Here is a 27,761-nt window from a genome sequence, read left to right on the forward strand (position 1 = left end):
GGGGGCAGCTGTGCCTTGTCCCATCTCCCAGAGATGGGACAGTATATGATGTGAGCAGAGCGATCCCAGCCTGAGATGAAGCAGGTATCAGGTGGGCAGGGCGTGTGCTTAAATCTGTCTTGGTGGTGCTCTCCCAGGATCTGGTGCGTTTTCAAGCCCTTGTAGTTACTTAGTTCAAGGATCTCCCCTTCAGCCTGAAAAACGCCTGAACCCCTGCTTGTCCCTGGCCATCAAGAACTAGTTTCCCACTTTGCTTTTCTCAATGACTTCAGAAGAACATGGCTGGGAATAATCAGCATGGCTGGGGCTGGAACTGGTGGGAAGGGTGGCCTGGTCACAGGTAGGGATCTCTGCTCTTTGCACATAAACTGCAAGGGATGCCATGGGACATCCGTGTCAGTGGTTGCCTCTGTTGGCAGGGCATGCCAGTGGGCTTGCCCTGCGCTGCCTGATGGTCACCACCCTCAGCTAAATCACAAAGTGGATTACATGGGAAAGGTGAGTAAAGCAAGTCCCTGGCAGACTGGTGCTTCCCTGACGGTTGGTTGGACTGAAGAGCTCAGAGGGAAACAACAGGGAGACAGGGCAGGCTGCCAGGGCCCTGGAGGGTTTGGCTGCCCTTGGGGATGAGGGGTGTCCCTGACCGTGCTTCCGAGCCTGGCATAGGCCAGGAGCTGTTTGTGGTCATAGTGGAAGGGGATTTGGTGCCTTTCCAGCCTGCTGCTGGCAGCGAGAGCAGAGCAGGTGTGTTGCTAAGTATGGGTCTGGCTCTTGTGGAGAGGTATGTGGCATCGTGTCCAAGTTATTCTGGGTTCCTGTCCTCTTCCCTGCTAAAGAACGGCTCCTACGTAGCATCCACGTGCCTTCTTGGCTGAAGCACTTGCCCCTTTGCCCTGACCTTGGGATGGACATTACCAGTGGCATCGTAGCCCCTGTGTTCTGCTGCCATCTCTCCTGGCCTGCCAATCATACTGTCACCTTAAAAATATGGTCTTTATTACTGATGTAATTACATTTTTTCTTCTTTTCCCTTCTGTTCTATTCATACACTTTTAATACTACCTAGAGAGCAAACAGCTGAAGCATGCTCTAGTTGAAGAAGTCCATATGGGTGGGTGACTGACTGAATTTTGTACTTGCTTTTGATAGAGGGACCAGCTCTATCTCTATGCTGAGCTGTGACGTTGAGTCCAGTCCTTTTGAGCGCCTTAGGGCCAGGACCAGAGCCCTGAACTCTTGAAGGTGGAAGGCCCTGCATCTGACCTTTCCCTTGAGTTACTTCAGGATCTGAGCCGCTTGATTCAGAGGGCTCCTCTTGTGAGGAACTGACTTTGGAGGGTCAGGTCTTTAAAACAGCCTGGAGCGCTGATGGCCTTCCAAGGTGGAGGGCCTGGAAGATGTGGGCAAGCTGGAGACCTGCTGAAAAGTCTCACTGTCAGAGAGTTCAACTGCCAGCCTGAGAGATGGTTTGTGGAGAGAAAAGCTGGAGAGGACGATTTGGCTGCCTGAGTTTCCTTCAACTGAGGCTCAAAGTCATTTTTCTTATCCCTTGCTGTTGCCAGCTCTGAAGGAAGCTGTAGATTAGACAGTATTCAGCTGGGAACTGAATTGGTGACACTGAATTTTTGCAGGAGGCCCCTGAACAGCTATCACATGATAACAGCTTTGGGTTCCTCTTAACCTGAGCAGGGTTTGAATAAGCCCCAAGGGACTGAAGGCTCTTTGTGTGCCACCCCTGCTACTGTATGAGGCCCTTTATTTAAATTTTTTTATTTTCAGTGAATCATTGCCTTTACTGAAGGCCAATTCCTTCCCTCCTCCATCTCTCACAGATTCTGAAACCCTCAAGTGCCCATTCTCCGACGAAAGAGCGATCACGGGGTAAGTCGCTGTCCCCGCGCCGAAGGCAAGCGAGCCCTCAGAGACGGGCATGCAGGAGAGATAAATCGTGAGTATTCCTGCCACCCTCACTGCTGGATCAGAAATCGAGGGTGTTGGTGCGTTGTTTTGCTGCACAAAACTTACATGCTCAGTGGCATATATAGGAAAACTGCCCCAGGTACCTTTGTTACCAGAGAGGTTCCAGAAGCTGCTGGTACTGCTGGTGTCTTGGCATTGCAGTGTTTCTGCTGCCTGATGATTCCTCTGTGCAGGGTCCTTGGACTGTCCAACTTACAGGGATGGTAGAAAAGTAAACCTTTTCCCTTCTGTCCAAACGGGAAACATCACTTGAATTGCATTCTTTGATTTTAATCAGCTTAAAAAAATCCCAGACTACTTCCCTTTTGTGTTGTAGCTAATAGTTGTTAGCTGTGTGGGGAAGCATGGACTAACTGCATGCAATACCTCTAAATGGATAAAACCGAACTTTAAGATCACAGGCCTTTTACAGCCACTGGCAATTCAGACTCCCTTACCTTAGATGTGGAAGAGCTGAGTTTTAGCCGTACTGCCTCGTGCCAGGAAGCTGACAACTGTGAAAGCCTATACGTAACCCAGATTAGTCACATATTTATGATCATCATTTTTTAAATAGGCACCCAGACTACTGTCTCAGCACTTATTTATTTATTTTAAAGCAGCTAACAAAGACATTAGACTAACCTTCTAAAGATAACTTCAAGATACTTTGGCAGCAGATGATTTCACAGCAGGCTTTTATTTTTACATGTGGATTCACACTCAGTCCACGATGCTGTACTTTTGGCTTCATCACTGAGAGCTCCTTGTTTAGTGCATAGATAATTATAGTTGTAATGGGCTCAGCTGTTCCAGGCTTCTTTACCTCCTAGATTCTTTTTGAGGGACAGTTTCATTTTTGGGTTTCTGATAGTGTTTCTGCAGTTGCTGGAGTGGATTATGCATTTCTGGAGAGGAGGGAGTCTCACTGAGCTTGGAGACTCTCCAGTTGGGCTGGTTTCCTGAGAGAGCTGCTGGGCATGTGGCTGCTCTGCAGTGACTGATTCCTCCTTGGCAGCTTTGCTTTTCTAGGACAGAAAGGCAAGTGACGTATGGGTGGCCTTGCAGTGGCTTCGGCACCTGTTACCTGCTCAGCGATTCTGCTGTGTTGCTCTGTATCTGGAGCAAATTATATGTTATTCTAAAATAAACCCTGGGTCACCATGACACAAGATCCAGGACCCAGCTGTAGCATGATGATCTTGGAGCTCTGAAGGGGGGAATGGCAACCCCTCATCAGGGCTGAGCTGAATGACACACACCAGCCTGTACAGCGGTTGACACGGGGCGAGAAATACAAGAGGGAAATTTGGGTACTTTCTTTGGCAAATTGATGGATCTCTGAGAACCTGATGGAGTGAGAGGCCTTTGTGTTACATACAGAGGAGGAAAGGCTTTAAGGTTTGCTAGGCTTTAGGCTGGAATCCTAGCTAAAGAATGGCTGCGCTTATCAACGCTGTGTTTTGTTTCTTTGTGGATGTCTTAGGCACATGCTGTAATTGCAGCTTTTCTCCCCCTCCCAAGCTTGCAGGGGAGGGGGAGAGAAGTGTTTTGCTCTAGCGTGAGCTGGCAGGGGCTGAATAACACATTCATTTGAAAGGCTTCACCTGCTGATGACAAGCTGTTATTACAGCCTGGGTTTTGTCAACAGTAAAATTATATGGCCTGCTAGGAGGAATCTCCCACTGAAGAATGTGTGAACTGGAATAGTGAACTGCAATGTCTTTGCTGGATTGTTTCTGAAGGACAAAGACTGAAGCAGTGCTTAAGGACAGAAGGGGATTTTACAGCCTCAAACATTTAACTTCTTATCCTGGTTCCTTACTGGATTATTAGGTAAAAATTAGTGGTGTCTGCCAGCAAGCCCACGATAGCCTTTTAGCCTGGAAATGCAGCTACAAGGCAGATAGGGCACATTGCAGGAAGCAGGTGGCGATGCACTACGCACTATGTGCCTGTCTAGGAGGCTGGTGTGCGGTCAAATTGCAGCTCATTAACTGAGCTGTGTAACAGTCCATGTGCTCTTAGCCTACATCTGGTGTGATCCTGCTAAGGGTGGCCAGCATGAATACAGAGGATATAGGGTGGGGTAAATCTGCTGAGTGTGAAGTTTTACTGTGTCCATTTGTCCATCCTCTGAAGTCCCAAAATGGAAGGGTGCAGTGAATTGCAAGCCTGTGCTGGAAGAGGCAATGCAGTGTTTCATCCTTGGTAGGAGTGCTTGGAGCTGAAGGGGTTTGGGACAGTTGCTCTAAGTTTGGAAGGCAGGGTCATGCAGCAGCCTGGAGAATCTCTGCTCCTAAATGTCAATTCACCAGCTCTATTTCCCTTCAGTTTCATATTGAGGCTTAACACGTGCATGCTCTGCGAGTGTCCTGGCAACACTGGCCTTGTGTGTTTCCAGCCCAATGTCACTGTTGAAAGGAAAATTGTTAGTCTGTTTTATTAGGATGTGCAAGGAGGCAGGATTATATTCGGATCTTGTAAGGATGTGCAAAATCAGGCAGATCCAGTGCAGGCAGCTCATGAATACTGTGTACTCAGCAGCGAGGCACAGCTTGCTCATCTGCTCATGGTCAAGACACTTTGCACAGGAGGCGTGATTGACAGGCTAGTACAGCAGAGGTCCCTCACTTCAGAGGCCGGGTTTGGTGTAAGGCCGCCGAGAAGACTGGGATCTGTGCTGCCTCTGGTCCAACAAATTCTTGTCTTTTCCTAAAACCTCATGGAGGACAGTCTGTTTACAGCTAGAAGCTACAGAGAATTGTGATGGATGTGTGGAAATGGGCATGTCACCATGGGTGTGCAGGGACTCCCCATCTCTGTTGGATAATCAGAGAAGGTAGAACTATCCAGACATGCTTTAATTAAAACCATATTCTAGGTTTAATTAAAGGGAGAAAAGGGTGTGAAGAACATCCATAAATTGGAGGGAGGGAGGGAGGAAGGATAGACACTGGAAGTTTCAAACAATGCATCTCTTGCTGGTCTTGACTCCTGTGCAAGTGCTGAGGGAAGCAGCTTGTAGCTTGTTTACTGGTTAGTCGAATCCCATCTGCTCTGAAGGAATAAAGTGGAAAAATCCAAACTATTTTACAGTGATTTCTTTAAGTGTGATTCCTTCTTGCAAGTGAGAAGGACCAGTGAAGACTCCTTCACATCTGTGAAGTACTTACAAACTGAGATAAACACAAGGGTGCAGGGCAGTACTGCAAAGAAGATGACGGGGTTATTATTAGAGGTGCTTGGATAAGTGGCAAAACAACAGGTTTCACTCAACGTGCGACAAGGCAGAAGAGCTGTCCATAGCAACGTCCCCAGCTCTCAAATGCTAGGCAGAATCTCAGCAGAGATCTAGTTTTAGCAGTTCAGCTCTTAAAAATAAATACTAAAACATTCCCTATTGAATTAAAGAATTAAAAAATATTTTGGAGGCTCTGTCACACACGTAAGCTATACACCCTCACCTCTTAGGGCTGCAGCAGTACAGCTCTTCCACCGGTGCATGCACCCAGCACATTCCATGGGCAGGGCTGGGTTTTCCCTGGCCTGCCAGCCCGCCTGTGGCACGCTGCCTCTCCTGAGCTGCCTCTCCAGAGCCCGTGCTGGCTGCCCTGAGCAGCTTCCATGGAAATGGCCCGGCAGCTGCAAGGGGGAGATAAGCGCCAGCCTGGCTGTGCAAACTCAGGGGTCACAGCTGCTGCATAATGAGCAAAGAGTGAGTGCTGAGAGCTGCAAGCCAGGTCTGAGGGGCTGTAGGAAAGCACTGGAGCCATTACCAGCCTCACATTGTCCTACTCTGGGCTTTAGCTGTGTTTCTGCAAGGAAGCAGACACGTTGTAGAGTACTAGGACAAATGTGTGTTTTAAACAATGTCTGTCTTAAGAAAAGCAAACATACTGCTTCGTGTGAAAGCAGCTAAGAGCCTGGAATAAACTCTCAGATTAGACACTTCCATAGACCATAACAGCTGGATTGTTTTGGTTTGACAAGTTTGCTGCAGGAGCTTTACCACTGTTTGCTAAATAGGGAGAGAGTGATTGCTCAAGGTTTCATTTGGTTCAGGCTGTTGAGACACTAAATGACCTAACAGCATCTGTGTATGCGTGATTACTCAAGTGAATGGCTGGACTGGGTCAGAATGTTGGGTTTCAGGAGACCCCCTGAGATTAGCTCAGTTGGTTAGAGCATAGTGCTACCAACACCAGGGTTGTGGGTTTGAACCCTGTATGTCCTTTTCACTTAACAGTCGATGATTCCTGTGGGTCCTTTCCAACTCAGAACATTCTGTGAAATGAGAGGAAGGGGAGACTGAAGGAGTTCACCTTATGTTTTCTGTTTGGGGTTTCTAGCCCTTCACACAGAGAGACCTACACAAGAGGCAAGGGCAGGCCTGGACAGAAGACACAGTGGCCATGTGAGAGGCCCTGCCTGTTTGCTCTCCGCTGTTTCAACTTTAGTCTAAAAGCTGGAGTCCTGCTCTGGGGTCAATGACAGGTGGGATGTGTCTGGTCTTAGCTACTCATTTAGGCCCTCTCTCAAGTCAGGAGTGGGTGCTTCCAGGCTCAGATCATGGACCCCAGCATGGGACAGCTTGTTCTTCACTGGCACGTGGCTTCAGAGGCAGCACATGAGTAGCTCAGTCACATGAGTTCCTGTGGCAGATACAGCAGGATCGTGCTTATGATGAGAAAATTAGATGTAGTCAGGCCTGTTTTGAAGTGAACCTTTCCCCGTGTTCCCACTGCGCTGTCCACACCTGTGGCAGAGTGGGATTGCTGGTCAGCAGCGCCCTCTTCCCTCTTCTGCTCGCAGGCCTGCGGTGGTGGACAAGAAAGGAGACCTGGCGACGCTCAACGAGGTGGGCTACCAGCTCCGCATCTAACAGAGCCATACTGGACAGAGGGCTTCCTGCTGCTTCCCACTGCACTTTACCTGCACTCCGTTGGAAGGCAAAAGGAATGGGACTATTTATTAATTTATGTACTCCCACAATAAAAGTTTTACCTAGAAAATAGAAGGGGGGATTTCTTTTTTTTGGTGGCAGTATTTATTTCAATTTATAGAAAAGGCATCAGCAAAGAGAACCTAAAATTAGGTTTGCCAGGATAGGAGATTTTTCTTCCCCTCCCATCGTGTAGCAGGTGACTCCAGTGGTGTGAGTTTCTTCAAATATCATTTCCCTGTACAAGTGTTAATTGAACTTGGCATTGTGCTGGGTGGTAGCATTGGAATAACTGAGGAATCTTATTCTTAGTTTTAAGATGTGCTGGGGTGCAGTGCAGTTAAAAGAAAAATCATATTCAGTATTAATCTTCAATTCAGCAATAAAAGCAAGCAGTGCAGAAGTGGCATAAGTTTTTAAAGTATCAACATTACCTCACTAGACTTAATAGATATGCAAAACTGTCAGTATTATTGTTTTCTCACTAATTTGTACTGTCTCCCAGCATTTCTGGTAGTATTAAAACAGCACTGGATATTTTACTGCCACCTATATGATTATTTTCTGCATGTTGCTGAAAGTTAAGTAATAGTAATATGCAAGTGTATTCTTATACTGACATCTTATTAGGCGAGATACGAGGTTTTGGGTTTTTTAAATGATGGCGATGAATAATGGATTTTTAAACTTTCATAATTTTTTTTATACTTTTGTCACAAGCTTGTAGTCTTTTCTGACTCCACTGCTAAAGCACAAAATGTAGAGATTGCTGTTTTGGAGAGACAAGTGTTCACTTATTAGTCAGTTCTTTCTCTCATATGTGTACCTGGAATAATGGAAAAACTGTCAGAATTGCTGACCTGAGTCTCTGTGCTTTTTTCCACATTTGTGTGTAAATTTGAACCTTGTCTTTGAAAGGCTGAGCAGTCTCCAGTGGTGATGCTTTGACATTTTAGAGTAAATCAGAAATGGCAGGCTGAAGTTAACCTTCTGCTGTGCTGCTGTAGGGCTTTTTTCCTACATGTGTTGTAGTTCTCACTGCTGAGTGAAACCTCAATAAGGAAGTCTGCCTGAACTAGCTGCAGATCAAGCTTTTCTGCTTTCTTCCAACTCAGTCCTTTTGTTCTAAGACTTGTCTAAGGACCTGTGATGGACAGCAGCGTTCTCAAGTGACGTGGTAAGACTTACTGGGGTCCACCATTCACATTAGCGAAGTTCTCTGGAAGCGTTTGAGTGCTGCATTCCTGGAAATATTTCATTAGGTGCCTAAATATAAACTGGATTATTGTGCAAGTCCAGCCTCTACCCTTTGTGCTGTGCTTATAGATGATACTGCCATGGGCCTTGTGTACCTCCCCTCCTGGGCACTTACTTTTTTGGGATCTCAGTGAAGACAGGATGTTGTAACAGACAATAATGCTTATTCAAGCGGAATGATTTAAGCTCCTAGAACACTTCTATCAGCCAGCAAATGAACACAGAAGGAGACAATTGTTTCTACACAGACCTCATTGCTCAAAAAAGTCAATGAATTTCACCTGCCTAGGACAGGAAGAAAACACCAGGACCCTGCAACCTTCTGCAACCAGTGAAAGGCTTTCTACTAATTAGACTTCAGAAGGTCTACGAAGAAAACTTTTCAAATGTGTGACACTTCTTTATCCAAGTTTACCATATCAATTACAGGGAGGCCTTTCCCATCCCTCTTTCTGTAAACTTTTCCACTCCTGTGTTCACAATAGGTATTTTTTTTTTTGTTAAGGAGTGAAGCTGCAGAGAGGGAAATACTCTTTTTGTAGAAATTATTGTGTAATTTGACATCAGCTGCAGAGTTTCAGTTTTAAACTTTGTGCTGCTCAGTGTCTTGCAACTTAATGTTTTTTTCATGTATTCCTTAGAATTTCTCATGGATACAATGATGTGGAAAACCTTTTGATCAGCTGTATCCTGTAGCACAAGATTATCTGATATGTGGCAAGTTTTTTCTATGAAACCATGGTTTACTTCAGCTCAAGTAACATCTGTATATAGTTTTTACTATTGTCCAGCACAATTTATTTTCTCTTAACTTACACTGAAGCTTTTTAATGCTGTAGAGGTGTATGACAAAGTGCTTTTGGTTCTTGTTTTGACGTTCAGCTGAAATATTCTCTTGAAACTTGCTTATGATGCCATTTGTCTTAAGTGTGGTTCAAGTAACAGCAAAGTGGTCAAATAGTGTAGAAAACATGCATGGCTTTTGGGGCTTTTTTTCATCACTTGTATATGCACAGCATGAAACTTCAATAAAAATATCATTGTAGCCTTTTTTTTAAATGACTTAAGTGTTTTTTTTTTGGTTTTGCTCTTAACACAGACTATAGGAGTTGCTACAACTGAACAATGTTTTTAGCTGTAACCTGGATGTACCCAGAAATTTGTTGCATCTATTTAGATATGTTGGCATCTATGAGGTTCAGCTTTGAGATTACTCAGATACTTGCAATCACACAGCACTCAGTATAAAAGAGGTAGTCATCTTCAGCATTAACCTGACTGTTAACAGGTAGAAGAAATATCTTTAACTGATACTACCTAAGAGAAAAATAGCCCCCTCCAAATCTCGGCAATTTAAGCTGAATGTTTTGGTAGGTAGTCACATTTTGGCATGGAACGCTTGAGGAACTTTTTTAATTCAACTGGTTTTGTGATTACTACCGCTGTACTGCCTGCATTATTCTCAGAGCACAAAGTAATTGCAGTTGTTTGCCTGCAGTCGGGAAAAGGGAACACAGAGGAAAATTCTACAAGCGCTCCTGGGAGACAACTGCATCCGATTGTGATTTCAGGAACATGGGTGAAGGTTTTCCAGCACTACACTGAAAGGCAATTCTGGTACTTTGAAGTTGGTTCTACATACACATCCACATGTAGTTTGACCAAGTTACAGGACTTGTTTCCAGCCCCTGCAAGTTTCCCATGCAGGAAGTCTTAGGTGGTTTTTTTATTATTTTGTAAATTGTATTTCATTTGGCACAGAATGTTTATGAGTCCATCATGAAAATAAAGTCTTAATCGTTTAATACCTCAGGATCTGTCATTTCAAGATACAACCTGACATTTTAAATAACTAAATGGAAAAAACCCTGTGCTCCAGCTGTTCAATATGTATGAAGCCTCATGATGTCAAGAACTGTTTTTTTTTGGTTCCTATAATAGATTAATTAAGTTTCCTGTAAGGTGGTGTGCTCATTAAGCTTGGTTTTATTGCAGATATTTTTAAAAATATTCCAGTGAATGCTACACTTTAAGCTTTTAGAATTTTAAGAAGCAAATTAAATTTAGAAATTTAAGAAGCAAATAAAAATTTGCCTTACTGCAAAACCTTCTTCTTCCTTTGAAAGTTCAGTGTTGCAGCCTCTGCCCTGACTACCCTCTAAGCAAATTCCTTTGCAGATGTGTTTAGACAGAAGTGTCCAGAGCACCTTTGTAGTAAGACATTATTTTCAGCTCATTATAGAATGTCACAGGCACACAAACACATTCCCCTTTGATTGAAGAATCACACAGTTCTTAAAACAGTCCTTTTTACTATGATTTACAATAAAAACCATTTACAACATCTCCATGAAAAATAATGCCATTTTGAGTCTGGCACGGATGTTTTCCTTTATCAAAGAGAAAGTTAATGTAAAGTCTTTTCTTTTTTTGCCTTAAAGACTTCATAAAGTAATTTAAACATTAAAAAAAAAAAAAAGTCTCTTTAAAAAGTTTACTTTACACAACACTAACAAATCTGCATGCAGGCAAAGTTATTTAAACCGGACCAGCAGTGCTTGAATTAATCTTTAAAAAAAAAAAAAAAAAAATCATTCCATGAAGAGAGAAGCTGAAGGTAACTTTACCTAAACAAAAAGTCCTTTGGGTATTACCGTTCAATAAGCCTGAACTCTGCTAGCAGTGGCAGGTGGTCAGAAGAGTTATTTTCATTGGGAAGACCATTAACAGTCCAGAGATCTTTCTCTGTTAGAAGTGCCAGCCTGCCAAGAAGTTTCAGACCTCCACGAAAAGAATCCTCTGCTCCTGGTTAAAACAAACAACACAACAAAAGGAAATATTTATCAGTCTGGGCTAATTACCACACATTATACAGATGTAGCAAAAGGAAAACAGTATGGCAGCAATAATCTGAATTATTATTGTTCCATGCAAGATCACCACTAAGTTCAGAAATTCTTCTTGTTTACTATGACTTTCACAGTAGAGCTTATAACTAGTAGAGCTCCCAGTATTCAGAAGGACTCTACTTTGTGGAGAGATAAATTGAGTTAAAAAAGAAAAGGGATTTATTTGTTCATTGTAACTCTCCTGAAAAAAGCCTCACATAATCCAGTCCTGTACTTTAGCACAACAGCATTGCAAACAGACCTGACTCTTGCAACGTTAATTATCTTCTTCAAGTTACTGATTCACAATGGGAGCCCCTGGTGGTCTAGTGGTTAAGGACACGGCCCTGTCACTGCAGAGACCCGGGTTCGATTCCCGGTCGGGGCCACTCCCCAGGCAGATGGAGCTCGTTAGCCCTGTAAGGCAATCCATCTACGTCCTGAGGACCTCACTGCCACCGTCCAAGCTCGCTTGGCCCCGGCAGATGAACCTCAGGATTAAAGGGTGGGCTCAGTTCCACGCACACTGTGTCTCACCTAAAAAATCCAATGCGCAGGCTGGAAGGTGGAAAGACCTTCCCCGGTTCTTCGTTCGCGAAGACTGGCCACTACTACTACTACTGATTCACATGACATTTTATTTCTGTATTCTCAAGCACACAGTTCTCCAGCAGTCAGGTCATACAGAAACTCTTACTCATAAGGATGAAAGTCCTACAGTATTTCCCTGTCTAACTGTTCATCGTAAGAAAGGGATCTTCCTCCATTATTTCCTGCTACCTATTTCTGTAATTGCCCAAGGAACACCCGCTCTCCAGAGGAAACACCATATTGCTCATACAAGAGGGGAAGGTGACTCACAACCTTGTCCTTATTACAAAATTATACAGAGTGGTTTGGGTTGGAAGGGACCTTAAAGTTCATCTCGTTCCAACCCCTGTCCATAGGCAGGGACACTTTTTACTAGACGAGGTTACTCAGAGCTCCATCCATCTGGCCTTGAACACTTCCAGGGATGGGGCAGCCACAGCTTCTCTGAGCAACCTGTTCCTGTGCTTCACCACCTCACTGTAAAGAATTTCTTCCTAGCATCTAATCTGAACCTACTCTCCTTCAGTTTAAAGCCATTCCATTGTGTCCTATCACTACCTGCCCTTGTACAATGCCCCTCTGCAGAGCCTTCTCTTCTCCTGGCTGAACAACCCCGACTCTCACAGCCTGTCTTCACAGGAGAGGTGCTCCAGCTCACTGATCATCTTCATGGCCTCCTCTGGACTCACTTCAACAGGTCCACATCCTCCTTATGCTGGGGGTGACAGAGCTGGACACAGCATTCCAGGAGAGTTCAAGGGGACAATCACCTCCCTCGACCCACTGACCACGCTGCTTTTGATGCAGCCCAGGACAGGGTTGGCTTTCTGGATGCAAGACCACACTGCAGGACTGTGCTGAGCTTCTCATCAACCAGCACCTCGAAGTCCTTCTCCTCCCAGCTGCTCTCAATCCATTTATTCATCCTCACCTTCATACTAGAGTTCTCCTGACCCAGGGGCAGGACCTTGCTGAACTCCCTGAGGTTTGCAGGGGCCCACCTCAAGCCTGTCAGTGTTGTTCTGGATGACATCCCTTCTTCCAGCCTTTTGACTGCACCACACAGCTTGGTGTCACCAGCAAACCTGCTGAGGGTGCACCGGATCCCACTGTCCATGTTGCTGACAAAGGTGTTAGACAGCAACAGCCCCAGTACTGATCCCTGAGGAGTACCACTCCTCATCGAGCCACTGATTCCAACTGTTTGTTTCCCACCAAGTCCAGGTAGATGGTATCAGTTGCTCTTCCCTTATCCACAACTGCTGTGACCCTGCCAGGGAAGGCCCCTAAATTTGTCAGGCACAATCTGCCCATCAGCAAAGAGCAATCAAGAAATTCCACTGAGATCCTTGCACGATGTGTCAAACTTTTAGACTTCTTAAGCTAAGTGGTGAGAAGATTATTTGGCAACCCTAGCTACGGCCTTCGGAGCACAGAGGTGATACTGAGCCAAGCTGAGTGCCTTCAGGACCAGCACAAACAGCAGCTGTAACTTTTGACAGAAGTACTTTCTATATGAAAGTGATCAGCAATTTCAGAACTTCCTGGCTGAGCCTGGTTCTGGCTTACCATAAAACATACTTTAAAGGACTATCTGGCAACTGCTAAACTTCTCAGATAGTTCAACAGCTTCATCCTTTGCCACCTGCCAGATCTCCAGCCCTCTAACAACCCAGCAGCTGTCAAATGCTGCTCTAAAGAACAGCTTTATCACTGCAAAGATGTCTTGGCAGCTCCAGAGCACACATCCACATGGGTCTTGAGACAAATTTATCATCTGAGGCAGCACCTGCATGTCTACAAAGGGGCAATTTGTTGCCACAGAGCTTGGTCTGTGCAGTGATTAATGTCAGCTCAGAACACTCTGGAACCAGCAAAATTATGCCCTGCAGGACTCAGGTAGATACTGAACCCTGACTATGTGCAAATCCTGAATACCAAACCAAATGCTTGGCTAAGCATGACAGATTAAAGCATACAAATTTTTCAAAAAATCCCCTTAAAAAAACCCAAACAAACCAACAATCAGTCAACCTGGACCACATTTTACTATTCACTTGTTCAGACTGTGGCAACTTTTAATACAGAGGCCCATTAAAAAACTGAAAATCTAGACCATTACTTAGTTTCTAAGAACTAGTGACTAAAAACTATACCAGTTTAAACTACTTGGAAAATTCATTCTGTACTCTGATGTGGGGAGAAGACTCTATTTGAAAAACAAGTGCAGAAAGAAAAAAGTGTTGTATCTCTTCTGGGACAATGATGGTGCAACAAAACATATAAGCAGGTGAATTAGGATTAAATTTTGTGCAGAAATGCACTCTGAAATCACACAGCACTCTGTTAAATCACATGACATACAGAAGTCATTTAAACGCTTCTCATATCTGTTTTTCAGTTGAAGCTTTTGTATTTGCTATTTTACATTAATACAGCATTTAGTGTGCATGTTACGACAAATGAGACTTTTGTGAACTGACTCAATGAATTTTAACAATCAGGTATGAGACACAAAGGTGGTATTTTCATTTCACATACTGAAAACCATGTTAATATATAAAAATCATTTGCAATCTACAGTGGGAGCAGGAATAGAATCCAGCTTTCATTGCTCCGAGTTCTGCAGAACCATTTATCTGATAGCACTGCATTGTGGAATGACCTCTGTCGATGGCATAAAGCACAGAACTAATGAGGGCACGGGAAGCACACTGCTCAGAAGTACCCACGGTACGAGTACAAACACAGTAAAGGACAGATAAACACTGTGACTGTGTTTCCCATCACGAAATTCCCGCGGAGATACCGTGACTTTCTTGCACCATCTGGTGAGTTTTAGCTGCAACTGCAAACCAGAGAGGGACAACTGGGCATGTGCCAGGGACCATGCTCAGAGCAAAGGCCATGGAGTCTGTCACTTGACAGAAATTACATCAAGACAAGCTGAAAAGTAAATTGCCAAGAAACGAGGTTTTTCATCAGTTTTAATGCACATCATAAATTGCTGCTCAGCATTTTGTTGATTAGATAATTGGAAATAATGCTTCGTTGTAGGTCTGGCCTGAGCTACTGACAGCAATATTTCTCAGGTGCTACTTTCACTGCTGCTTTTCTGTACCCTCAGGTCTTGTCTCCATGATGAGATGACAACTGCAGAGATGCTGAGTTAGGTAAAACATTTTGCCCCGTGTGGCAGTGCAGGTTCATCTGTGGTGAGCTGACAAGGCCAGCATTCTCAGGGAGCAGCTGGCACTGAAAGCACTACCACGAACCTCTGAAGTGCTTCAAACGGATTGAATCATCACTACATTTCTCTTAATCTCATTTAGCATTTGTGGAAAATAATGAAAAGTTGGTTCCTTTACCTGGCTGGGCAGCAGTATCGTCGTTTGCCGCAGAATAGAAAATATAATCCACAGTGACAGCGCTTCGGGAATGACAAGTTGTTACTTCTGGCACCCCAGTTTCAGGAAGGTAATGAGAATAGACTGAAGACAATTTAAAATGGTGCCGCAATTTTGAAGACATCCTAAAGGGGAATCAAAGAGAATAATTTTATTTTCTTGTGTGTCCTACGAGGAATGAGCAATGAAGAAATACCAAATAGTTCCCGGTTACAAACAAAATGAATTATCGGGAGATGCAAACTAGTGTTTCTCTCATGCAAGCAATCCCATAGCCTTGTGTGTGAGTGGCCTAAACCTCTGAAGGGAAAAATTCAGGCAGTATTTTCAAGGCAGATACCTAAGAGCTTATCCAAACAGGCTTAACTGACACTTTAATTATAGGTAGCTTTCACCTCCACATACACTTGTAAGCATTCATGTGCTCTCATTCAGCAATCTCTCCCTGACACATGTAGAAATGTCCATGAAAGCAGCTTACATGAAAGCAACAACTCATATATGAACTGGGTTGAGTGAGCATCTTGTATCCACAACCAGAATCAAACACAAGTTTGGTCTAAAACCAAAACCAACTCCCAAGTAACCAGCCAAGGGTTTCCATATTTTTCCCTAACACATACTTTTCAGATGCTACTACAATCTCCTGAGTGTTGTCCAGTTTTGCTGCTTCCAATTTTTCTTCTGCAAAATAAAAATACATTCAATTTACATTTAAAAATAGGATATAGCTGAGACCAATATTGAAGAGCTACATACAGAAAAGCTACAGAAAAAAGTATCTGTAAGTACACTTATTTTTTGCAGCAGGCAAGATACAATTCGCAAGGCTGGATTGAATTCTTCTGTTCCATTAGTAAAATCCCCTCTAAAGACTCTTTCAAATTATGTCCCATTCATTTAAAATTGTTTTTTCTGTCAAAGAAAAAAATGGTGGATGAAAAATATAGCAATACCCAACAAGGAATTACTTGCTTTTCCCAATTGCTCCATAAAGTGCCAACGCTATAATGCATAAACACTGAAGCAGCATGTAGGTTCACACTAGGTACATGTGCTGCATTCCTTCATCTCTCTCTTCCCAGTCACATCACAACTGCCTTTCATGACGCAAACACAGGAGTTTAAATATTATGCACCAAGTTCTGAATGGCAGTTTCTAACTATTATCTTCTAAAGGTTCAACTTTGCAAATGTTTATGTGAATGAATCCCTTTACACTCCAGTGAGCCCAACAAGTAAGTTTTGCAAGCTCAAGACTCACTGCTTTGTCCCCACTAGAAGAGAACATCTGGTTTTCAGTGCTACCTGAATGATTCAAAGGTTCACAAAATTTGTCAACCCAGAAACTGACCTGCATTTTCTTCTTTTTGTTGCCGTTTTATTTCATATACACAGTTTTGTGAAATACCTAATTTTTTTGGCCAAATAGGGATAGATAAGATTCTTTGTCCCCTTGGAAACTGTTCTTGTCCAGAGACCTGAGAAAGACAACATGAGCTTTTTTTTAAACAGAAATCTTAAGAAATAAAGAACCCCAAACAAACCTGAAATAAGTGAACATTTTTTGTAAAGTTTAAAGTTTTAAGCAAAAAAAAAAAAAAAAGACTTGGCCCCTTAGAATAATTTTTTTAAAAGGCTTGCCAAATCCCTGTAAAAATACCACCCTTTATGTACATCTCCTTTGTTTATGCTTTGTAAGTTCTTTGCAGCTGCACAATTTTTCCAGATAGTTCTTGTGACAATGAGAGAGTACCCAAGAACACTTTTAGCAACACGACAGGACTGGCTGAGCATACAGAGCTCCCTAGCTGACACTTACTTCAGCTTCAGGATGCTTATCCTTCTGGGAGCAAGTCAAGTCAAAAAGGGGCTTGAAACAACTCCCCACTAGCAAAGAACGCCGGGGGGTATTTTTTTGTTGTGTTTTCTCATTGTATGTATTCCAGTTGCTGATAAATAGCATGTGAGACATGCAACAGCTAGATACAAGACCTCACAACAAGACATCATTTAACAGAAAACAGTTGAGGTTCAGCATCTAATTGCATTTCTGCTTTTACAATCATTCTAGACATCAAGTTTATCTAAAGGAAGAGTCATCCTCCCACGGAGTCCACAGTAGGTATTTGATTAAGTAGTTAGACTGGGACACTTGAACATAGTGATACAATCATCCTGTGGATAACTACATTTCCTGAACAACTGTTGCTGAGTTTTGCCTTTCAGAATACTGGAAGTGGAAACACTATTTCCTGAGGCACAGTTAATTCACCCAGGCTTATTTAAGTAACTCCACAGTCACTTTTGCTTTGAAGGCTGCATAGAGGGCACTGAGATAGGCACTGCAACGGAAATCATCACAGACACTGCATGCTAGCACCACTCAAATATTTCTCTTCTTAAACTTTTTTTTTTTTGTGAGAAGTGAGAAGCAGAGCCTACCTTCCCTATAGCGAGTCCTTCATAATTTAACTTTCCTTCCCTTATAAATCTGTACAATGGAGAACCAGGAACAGAATTGAAGTCACCACAGATGATAATTGGGCAGAAGGAACCGTCCTTCTGAGGGGCGACACTCGCGATCTCTGCCAGGAGCATCGCCAGCTGGGTCAGTTTGATGTCCCCTCGCCTGGGGTTGTACAGCAGATGTGTGTTGGCAACACAGATTGCAGCATTAGTCTTACAGTGAAATCTAGGCTGCAAAAGCAACACTAGTCCAACGTTGTCCCTGTCCAAGAGTGGAATATCACGGCGAAAGAATTCCACGGGGTTTGATGAAATCAGGCTAAATTTGGAAGTCTTGAAGCAAATAGCACAGCCATCAGGTTTTCTGCCTGTCCTCATTTTATACTCACAGTGATACCCTGCAAGAAAGGCAATTAAAAACATAAAATACCATAGTGTAAACAGAGATTTTAAAACAAAAAAATTAGAAAAATCTCATGTTACTTTTCTCACAATAGCCAACACTCAGTTTGAAGTACCAAAGCCCACGTGAAGTTCACACACAAGTCTTTCTGTCCTATCTAAACTGAGACAGGACAAGATGCCTGGTCTAATACTTTTGTGATGTATAAGCATCTACATACTTTAGGATACCAGCCATGTTCTTCTCTCCTCATGTGGAAAAAAACTCAAACCAAAACAACAAAAAAACCCCACAAGTCACATAAAAGTTGACTTGTGGATTGAAGATTTTTCTGGATGTTACCAGAATGGTTTAGGAATAATACCAGTGAAGCATTCCAGTCAAAAGCCTTAATCAGTCTAAGTCATAAATCAATGTCTGAAATGATTCCTAGAAGAAAGGTCTCAAACACATTTACAAAATTATGCAATTATCAAGTTAGCAGCAAGTGGCAAGCTTTCAACAGGGAAACTGAGATACTTGTCAAATGACAGCACTGGAATTCAAACAAGTCCACCTAAAAATATTTGCCAATTTCTTCACTTTATGTAGAGATGAAACGTAGATATAAATTAGATCTTATCTATGTAAGGAAAAAAATTAAATCTTGAACCAATGTCCAGTTTTTGCCATTTTGAAATACCTCTCTGTCCTGCTCATACCATATGTATTCATGAAGTACAGCCTCAATGAGGTGGGGCAAGTTGACCTCTGAGTTCACACCAGTGCTGGAACAGGGGATTCCCACTCCCCTCTCCCAGCTTCAGGTCATGTTGCTCCTGCCACTCGGTGTGGCACTTACTGCTAACTCAGTAAGCCACCAGAAAAATAAACCAGAAAAATAAAATTAGTCTGGATAGTATTCTGCTGGACTGGTGGATTTCACTGGGGTAAAAGTCTAAGTGAGTGCCAGAACTAGCCCAGGAGAAGGGGCAGGACATGCCCTGAGAGGTAGGGAGGAGGAGAGGAGTAGCCAAATCAAGCTCTGGAGCCTCACATATAGTAGTGAGAAGCTCACCTCCCTTAGGGTGTTGTGATTTAAATCAGTACTGCCATTACTCTACCTTCTTTGCAAACCATCAGTTCTGGGAGCCAGACTACCTCAACTAATCGAGAAAGGAAAAAGTATCAGTCCAGTGAAGCTCCTTCCCCGGCTCCTCTTGGTATCAGACAAGAACCAGTACCAGGATGAGAGCAGGGCCCTGGGAACAGAATGTGGTGCAGGGCCCAAAAGATTTAGATCAGTTTAAACCACTATGGAATCAAAAACCCTTGGCAACACATTCTTTCCATAAATTTGCATGAGGGAGAGTGTCAAGACAGTGCTATTTAGACTGACTGACAGCACTAGTATGGAAACTAATGGATATACACTGACCATGGATGAAATGTAGTGCTGATATTTGGAAGATTCCAAGCCAGAAAAACATGTCCTTGAAGAGCTATCCAACAGGAATGCTGGTAAAAAAACACTAAGGTAGTTTCAAGAGAGCACTTGATGAATTTATAGAAGGGGGTGCACAACACTGTTACACGTGATGGCAGAAGACTTGATTCTATAATCTAAGAAAGGTTTTTTTGAGGAAAATAATACTGGGGCAGGGGGGAAGACAATGTATTGGTCCTAAGAGTTTCATCATACCCAGGGATTCCAAACTTGACTTGATCTCTGTTCTATAGTGGTCTTCTTGGACTTCTTGTAGACACAGCACCTAAGGCAAAAGTTTACAATTAAAATATATTATTAAGTACATCAAAATATTACCACAGCGTATCTCTATGTTTGTTGGCCAGTCTGAACAGGAATTACAATAAATAAATCAGAAGCTTTTTGACTCCATAATCCCACAATAGGATTCGCTCTCCTACAGAAAATGCTCCTTAAAATTATGAAGAAGGCTCCAAGTCCCCCCACTCTTTCTCAAACATATATTTTCAGATTTGAGATTTAATTTAATCAAAATAATGACCTGCTGATACATTCTCAGCAGTTTAGGGGAAGGCTAAGTGTTAGGGTGGTAGAATGAAGAAGCCAGTGGCACACTACAGAGTGGACAAGCAGCTTCTGTATTACAAGAACCTGAACCCAAGATCCACTTCAAAATATTCTGTTTGAAGGGTTCTGAGCCTTCTCCCTGCACACTGCAGTAAGACACAGATTTACAACCACCCTGGGACTGTGATGAAGGACTAACTTGCTACCCTTTGGGAACTAACCCTTGCTTGCTGAACTGCAGCAACAGACTCCACTTGCCCAGCTGACACCAGTTCTTCATTCAAGGTCTCAAGGGAGAGTCAAATCTCAAGCAACATTCCAAAGTCTCTGCTTCACTTTCAGGTTACAGTTCAGACCAATGAAACAGTTAAAAATCTATGTGCTTTAGCAAGAAATTTCTCTGTGAAAAGGGCACCTGCAGCTACCAGGTTCTGAGAGCAGCTGCTCACCATGACTAGTTCATGCAGTACAAGGCATCACATCCTTACCCCAGTGCTGTGCTGTGTGGCTCTGCAGACTTTAGCAAGTACCCTGAACTGCACTGCTCCTGGCTGGAGTGACTGGCTTCAGCTCTGACCCATCCCTCCTGAAGAATTGTCTTATTGTTACTAATAGCACCAGGCAGATCCTCTCCAAAGTTCCTCTGCCTGATGCTCCTCCCAGGAAGCCCTCTAAGGTATGTCGTTGTAAAGATATATACATACAGTATGCATAAATTTATTAGGAAGAAATGAAGAGTGTGAAGGGGACTTTAATTTCCAGATTCCTGGCTACAGAGTCTTAACTGCATTCTTCAAATGGGACAAGGCTGTTTTTCTATGGTTTCCCTAGTACAACTACTTTTTTTTCAGTACTGTTTTCTAGCACAAACAGATTGTATTCTATCACTGAACTTTTGCTGGTCTGAAGCAAAAAGTTTAATGACTTGACTTCCTGATTAAGACTAACGATGAGTAATGTGGCCTCAAAACCAAACAAAAAACTCCATCCAACCAACAAAAACCAAACTAACCAAACCCAAAGCAAAGTGTTCTTCCAGACCCCAATATAAGGAGAATTTGCTACTCCAGTTTATCAGTTCTTAAGAAATATCCACATGCTCATTTTCTACTCACATCTGCATCCAGCTGTTTGATTTCTTGTAGAATGTTGGGAAATCTGTATGTCCAAAATAACAATCGTTGCCTGCAGTGTTTGTACAGGTGAGAGTTGTCTTCCAACAAATTCTGTGAGAGAATATTGTAGGACATGACTGTAAAGTCAAATGTTGCCTCACTTTCTTTATTGCTTTGGTCAGATTCTTTATTTTCAGAGATTTTCATTGTTCTACTCTGCTGACAGAAATATTCCCAGTGTCTTTTGATGGTTCCTGTTAAAAGAACATGAAGCAGAAAAGAAGTTATGTAATGGACCATATGACTTCTTACTGCTCTTAGAAATCATTCTATTGACAACTATTTGTCTTTCAAATTGCTTAAGCAATTCTAAAAGCTTATTCAATGAGCAGTGATTTAGATCCTCTGTTTAAGATGAATTTTATATAAGCATCAGCAAAAAAAAAAAAAAAATCAAACAAACAAAAAACCTCAAGCCCAAAATACAGCACAAAACCATTCTATGCCCTGGATTTCAACTGCTTTGAAACTGGGGAACTGGCCCTGTTCTAAGGACATTGCTGCAGTCAGATAAAACCCCTCTGCTCCCTGTAGAAGGGCTGTCAAACTGGTAAGCCAAATCCAGTCTGTTGAGAGACTTATGCTGCCTTCTGCCACTACCTCCTCAGCAGAGACAGTGTATGTCAGTCCAGGATACACTCTTTGGAGTAGCATATTGGGCATCTTGTTGATCCCTCTATCCATGACTAACAAAGGCCTAGCAATCAATCAGTCACTCACCTCTAGCCTCTGTAGTCTGTAAACTTCAGCCATAAGCTGCAACAGGGTGCACTACAGGAGTCCCAAAACAAATAATTCACCCAATCTTCCTCGGTGAGGTTGGGAAATTAAAAAATTAACAAGCCTCAGAATTACCAACAACTTCTGAAAAGGCTTACTTTTCCTTTCTGCCATTTCTAATTTCATACTTATTAGTAGTATAATGATATGAAAACTTATAACATATCCACTCATCATTAGGCATCCAATTACTTTTTAAGATATGTGCTTCTCCACTTACAAAATTCATGAACAGAGATGCCTTTCAGCCTTTATATCTGAACTCACGTGAGAGCAAGCTAAGGTCCAGTTACCCGTGATACCAACCAGTGGCAGACTGCAGCTACAGCTGTTACCATCTGCCCCTATTTGGGTACTAAATCTCATCACTGTGCTTACATTATTCAGGACTTTATCTAGTGTTTGCAATGAATGCAGCAAGGCTTTAAGTACCGTTTCTACTGCGGGAGAGAAGCCCCACTGCTCCTCAGCAGGAATCTTTAATTACCATCACCTTACCATATGTGAACCAAAGGTAACCAGAAAGGAACACAATGCTAATCATGCTCTCAGATAAAGGTAAGACAAGGAGGGTTAAGAGAGGACTCAGCAATTTAGGCACAAAGCAAACTCCGTTCCTTCAGCTGTTGGAGATAGATATGATGTTTCTAAGCCTTATGGATATTTGTGTAGGGTTTATTATTTTGGGATGCTGATAGCATCTGTTGCCCTTTTCAGTTGTAACACACCTTCCAGTTTATTTTGCTAAGGAAGTCATTTATACAAGAGGGCCATGATTTTGTCTGTGTCCCTCTCTTTGCTCCACAGTAGACAAAACTTAATATACACAAAACTCAGTAAAATATTTGAATGCTGTGTAGAGGGTTGTATCTGCAATACGGTAACACAGACACTGAAGTTTCACTAAAGTCTGCTACTGAGCTGGGGAGACAACTCTGCACTTCTTACTGTATTAATCTGGATAAAGGCACTTGCTTGCTCTGCCACACATGGTCTGACACAAGACTTGCCAACATGCCGGTGGCAGAATACAACTGTAAACACAAAATCGCACCATCACACTGGAAGCAAACCCCATTAAATCTCAGTCCATTCATTCTCGGTTATCTAGGTCACAGGTAACTCAACTGGTCTGGAAAGAAACCAATTCAGGTCCAGCAGGGCTCATGAGCTCAAGCAGAGGACAAGGAATGAAGCCACACAACTGCCAGCCCAGCTCAGCCCTACAGCAAGTCAGCCAAATCTTTTTGCTTTTACAGAGTTCCCAAGTTAACAGCCTTGATCAGGCGGCAGATACCTGAGAGTTCTTTGAACCAAGCTCAGGACTCCCCAGGTTGGGCAATTTCTCACCTAAGTGACAATGTTCTACTGCCACATGCAGTCAACCTAGTTCTAGTAGACTGTTTGACAGCACAAAATACAAGTTTACAGACTAAATAGCATTTAAAAACTGGAACATTTTCAAGACAGATGTTTTCACGAGGGGGGTGCCAAGAAAAACAGTAACTAAAAAGAAGTAGGTAATATTGCTAAAAACTCCGTAGGTGTATTTAGCATAACAAATAAACAAAGAAAATAAGCAAAAAGCATATTTTACCTTTCTTGCTGCTATGTTTTTCTTCATTCTGTGCTACAGAATGACACGATGCTTCCTTTTTGTTAGAGAGGTTTGTTTCTTCTTCAGGAGTTGAAGTATCACGCTGGCCACTGAGTCTTCTCTTCTTTGTCAGTGGTTCCTCTCCCTCAGATTTCATACTGGGGTTCGGTAGGTGAAAGCAACAACTTTGTGTGTAGTTATCAAGATGCCAATTAGAGTTCTGAAACTGTCTCCAAGGTCCAAGAAATGGAGGGAGTCTCCAGCTTCCTGAGAAATCAGCTGGGATAGGAAGTGGAAAGGAGGCCCAGGGAGGATAGTGTCCGGCCCATCTCATACAGCTGGAAACTGGGCTGTTCAAGGCGAGGATCTGGGAGCCATTCCAGTGGGTGATCCAGTCCCTGCCCAGCCTCTGCACATGGCGGGGCAGCATGGAGTGTCTGTCAAAAAAGCACAGGTTTCATTACTTGCACACAACTACATCTGCCTGTAGAAGACTGCAGATGCAACTCATTCTGGTCATGGCTTACAAAAGCTATTCCTTCTCTATAAGTTAACAAACACAAGATATTTAAACCTTTTTATATATATACAAGATACTTAGACATTTATCTAAATGATATGCAAAGTGGGACTTTACAAAGTAATCTTGCATCCTTCTTCCCCCTTCAGATTTACAAATGCCATTTAGCATCCAAGCCCTATCCATCTGAATAACTATTTATTTTCTGCCTTATTGAATTCAACTGTCAGATCTTTCAAGTGCTCAGAGGACTGACCTTTACAAAAGGTCATTTTTGCATGCTGCATTAACTTTATCATAAGGCTATGTGAAAGAAATGAGAAAACCACTTTCCTTCAAGCTGTCAGAAATTTGTTTAGAAAGCCACTGACTTGGCTAAAACCATAGAGCCAACACGACAGGGAAATAAAGGTACTAACTCTCATGGCATCTCTGACACAAGCTTAAAACTTAATTTATACTCTTATTTCTTTTCCAGGAGGGCAAACCACAGCTTAGCTATTAAAGTCATGAAAAGAAGGTGTTTTTTTCTTTTTCCTTTTTTTTTTCTTCCAGAAGAAAAAAAAAAATCTGTCTCGACAAAATTACAGGGAGAAAGGCTGATTGACAATAATCTGTCTCAGCTTCCTCACTGTTTAAATAAGGTGTATTTTGCCCTTAAAAGCAAAAGATAACAAAAGTTGATATGTCTGAAGTTGAACTGAGCCGAGAACCTCCCAGCTGCCATTCAGCCTAGCAAATAAGATGAAATACAGAATCACTGAATCACAGTTTGAAGGGGCGCACAAGGATCAAGTCCAACTCCTGGCCCTGCAAAGGACAGCCCCAAGAATTCCCCGATGAACCCAAGAGCGTTGCCCAAACACTTCCTGAACTCTGTCGGGCTTCGTGCTGTGACCACTTCCCTGGGGAGCCTGTTCCAGTGCCCAACCACCCTCTGGGTGAAGAATCTTTTTCTAATATCCAACCTAAACCTCCCCTGACACAACTTCAGGCCATTCCCTCGGCTCCCGTCGCTGGTCACGACACAGAACAGATCAATGCCTGCCCCTCCTCTTCCCCTCACGAGGAAGTTGTGACTGCAGTGTGGTCTCCCCTCAATATGAACACACCGAGCAACCTCAGCTGCTCCTCGTACGGCTTCCCCTCAAGGCCCTTCACCATCCTCGCTGCCCCCCTTTGGACACTGTAATTGCCAACGCAACTTCCAACACATCCAGCTTGTCCTGGAAGAGGCTTTTTCCGCCACCGCGCACCACATGCAGCCCGACGGACACATAAGCGCAACACACGCCCGGACACCGCAGCAGTACGATGGAGCGGAAAGCGGCGCGGCTCCTTTACAAGAGCCTTCTGAAACACCTGTTTAACGAAAAAGCGCCGAGAAGCTGCCCCTTTCCAAAACCCCGACCCCACCACCGCCACCTACCCCCGGCAGCGGAACCTCCCAGCCCGCGCTGTGTTTTGTTTACCGCGGCCCTGCTCGGCCTAATGGCGGGTGTTTGAAAGCAGCGCCCCCCGACCCCCGTTACCTCCCGGCGGGCCCAGGCACAGGCCCGGCCCACGGGGGCCCCGCTATGGGCCCAGCACAGCCCCGGTGCCCCCCGAAGGGGTCACCCCAGGGCAGCGCCAGCTCCGCCCGCCGCGCTCCCGGCCGCCCCGCCGCCTCATACCCCGCTCGGGCGGCGGCCGCGCCCTCCCGCTCGCTCCTGGGACTTGTAGTCCGAGGGCCGGGCCCGCGGCCATGTCTGGTCCGGGAAGCCGAGGCTGAGGCCGAGGCCAGGCCACCATCCCGGCCCCGGAACCCGCGCTCTCCTCTCGGGGCCGCTCCGGGGCAGCGCCCGCTCCAGAGCGCAGCAAAATCGCCACGTAGGCAGCTCGACTGCAGGCTTTTGAAGCATTTAAATGGACGTAAAACTGTGATCGTGCAGCGGTTTCTTCACCCATAGGGTGGTCGGGCGCTGGGACAGGCTCCCCAGGGAGGTGGTCACAGCACCAAGCCTGACAGAGTTCAAGAAGCGTTTCGACGGTACCCTCAGGCGCCTGGTGTGACTCTTGGGGATGGTCCTGTGCAGGGCTAAGGGTTAGACTCGATGATCCTTGTGGGTCCCTTCCAACTCGGCATATTCTGTGGTTCTCTGATAGTTTCCATAGGCAGTCTTCTCCCTGGGATCACCGTGTGGCCCCGTAGGGTCAAAGGGACTTAAGGAAGAGCGGCCGTATGTTTGGAGGTACCGTGGCAGGGCAGCAGCACCTTGCTTACTGTTTGCAGAAAAAAATCCAAAACCCACTCACCTCAAACAGTATTTTAACGTTCTCAGGTTTTAAAATGCACCTGAAGGTGCTCTGCCGAGGAGACCTGCCCGCCCTGCAGACACCACGGAAGGACACACCGCTGCTTACCAGCTGCATAAACAATCCTCTGTGTCTGTCGATTTTGCTTGAACAAGCCGTTAAAATGCTTTCTTGAGGTCTTCTGAGGACAGAGTAAACGCTGGCTCTGTTTACTGTAAGGAAAGGTAGTACAGCACATGAAAAATTATAGTGCTTCTGAACAGTGCAGATGCTGTGCAGGAACTGTAATCAAGTAAAATACTGCTTCTTTGCATTCCTTTTACTTGTGTCATAAAAATGACTTTAAATACCACTTGACATTTTTCCAGGAGTGGTAGGGAAGACTGGAACAGGAATAATGTAGTGATGTTAAGAACGTGCTACTTAGACAATGTGTCAAATCCACTTTATATTTTCCATTTCTTGGACACAAGTTACTTACTGGCAAAAGGTAGAAATGCCTATCCATTTTCCCTTACTTTCTTTACAATGTAATAAGAAAGCAGAGTTACTATTCACATAATACATAGGTAGTCAAAGATCTCCCAACTGTATTTTCAAGACCTACTTATTTTTGTTGGTTGTTCTTTCCTGCTCTTTTGAATTATCCTTATGTATTAGATATATTTCTAAGAAAAAAGACAGTGAGGCATAGCTATAGGAACAACAACTGCTGTTATTTTTAGGGGAAGAATCTTCACATACGATGGAGTTATTTTCTGTATTTCGATCTGCACAAGTCACTCAAGTTTCTCTGTCACTTCAGAAAGTTTTTACATAGTAGCAATGCCAGTAGGGAAGGACTGAAGCTTTGGAGTTTTTTAAGTAAAGCCTTAATGAAAAGGAAGATATGCTGATAAGCACGACAGTTAATTGTGTAACAGATAAAATATTAGATAAGAAAAAAATTAACTTACTAATATGATGGGAGATTTTCTTTTCTGATTTTGATGAGAGATTTTATTTTCTTGCCTTGACCTAGGAAGGTCTTAATAAGCCAGGAAGACTTAATTGTGGATTACTCTCTTCTAATTATTATTTTGTGTATCTCGGTTGGCTATACCATGTGAAAAGATATTCTTCAAAATTAGGTATCTACAAATTCTGATTTGTAAGTAGAAGCCAAATTATTTTATGAGTCATTTGAGCTTTTGAAACTCCCTAGTGAATGGAGGCAACTGACTCACCGAGGGATGCTTTGATTGATTACGCTGCACATAAGAACAGCCATGGTGTTTCAGATCAATGGTCCACTGAGCTCAGTTGCCTGTTTTCCAAATGCAGTTAGCAGCAGATGCCTAGAAATGTACAAGGGCTGGGCAAACTTCAAATGAACACTCTCCCTGCCTCTAGCTGTTTTCAGCTCAGTACATTTCCTAAGCCTGATATATTTGTCTCTTT

General features: G+C 43.5%; 2 protein-coding genes across 8 annotated transcripts in view; one reads left to right on the plus strand and one right to left on the minus strand.

The window, feature by feature from the left end:
- VASH2 (vasohibin 2) overlaps nucleotides 1-9,220 on the plus strand; it is a 37,613-nt gene extending 28,393 nt beyond the window's left edge. For all 4 annotated transcript variants that reach the window (XM_027890737.1, XM_027890739.1, XM_027890740.1 and 1 more), the window contains exons 6-7: nucleotides 1,833-1,948; nucleotides 6,775-9,220. In XM_027890737.1, coding sequence (XP_027746538.1) covers nucleotides 1,833-1,948; nucleotides 6,775-6,844 — 186 coding nt within the window. In that variant the 3' untranslated portion in view covers nucleotides 6,845-9,220. The remainder of the gene's footprint in view (nucleotides 1-1,832; nucleotides 1,949-6,774) is intronic.
- Nucleotides 4,900-26,444, minus strand: ANGEL2 (angel homolog 2). 4 transcript variants are annotated; one of them, XM_027890734.1, is made up of 10 exons: nucleotides 25,559-25,627; nucleotides 23,507-23,943; nucleotides 21,070-21,323; nucleotides 19,601-19,670; nucleotides 17,493-17,914; nucleotides 16,402-16,528; nucleotides 15,671-15,731; nucleotides 15,009-15,172; nucleotides 10,789-10,966; nucleotides 4,900-5,168 (listed from the first exon to the last, which is right to left on the minus strand). In XM_027890734.1, exons 2-9 carry the CDS (start codon nucleotides 23,934-23,936, stop codon nucleotides 10,812-10,814), a joined length of 1,683 nt encoding a protein of 560 aa, XP_027746535.1. In that variant the 5' UTR covers nucleotides 23,937-23,943; nucleotides 25,559-25,627; the 3' UTR covers nucleotides 4,900-5,168; nucleotides 10,789-10,811. The 4 variants fall into 4 exon arrangements, with proteins under 4 accessions (XP_027746535.1, XP_027746534.1, XP_027746532.1 ...); XM_027890733.1 differs by lacking the exons at nucleotides 4,900-5,168; nucleotides 25,559-25,627 and adding an exon at nucleotides 26,430-26,444 and having other exon boundaries at nucleotides 10,427-10,966; XM_027890731.1 differs by lacking the exons at nucleotides 4,900-5,168; nucleotides 25,559-25,627 and adding an exon at nucleotides 25,700-25,717 and having other exon boundaries at nucleotides 10,427-10,966.
- Nucleotides 26,445-27,761: the final 1,317 nt, after the last annotated feature.

The sequence above is a fragment of the Empidonax traillii genome, unplaced genomic scaffold, assembly GCF_003031625.1.
Source record: "Empidonax traillii isolate 1590-97213 ecotype Southwest subspecies unplaced genomic scaffold, ASM303162v1 scaffold296:size1881848, whole genome shotgun sequence".
Lineage (NCBI taxonomy): Eukaryota > Metazoa > Chordata > Aves > Passeriformes > Tyrannidae > Empidonax > Empidonax traillii.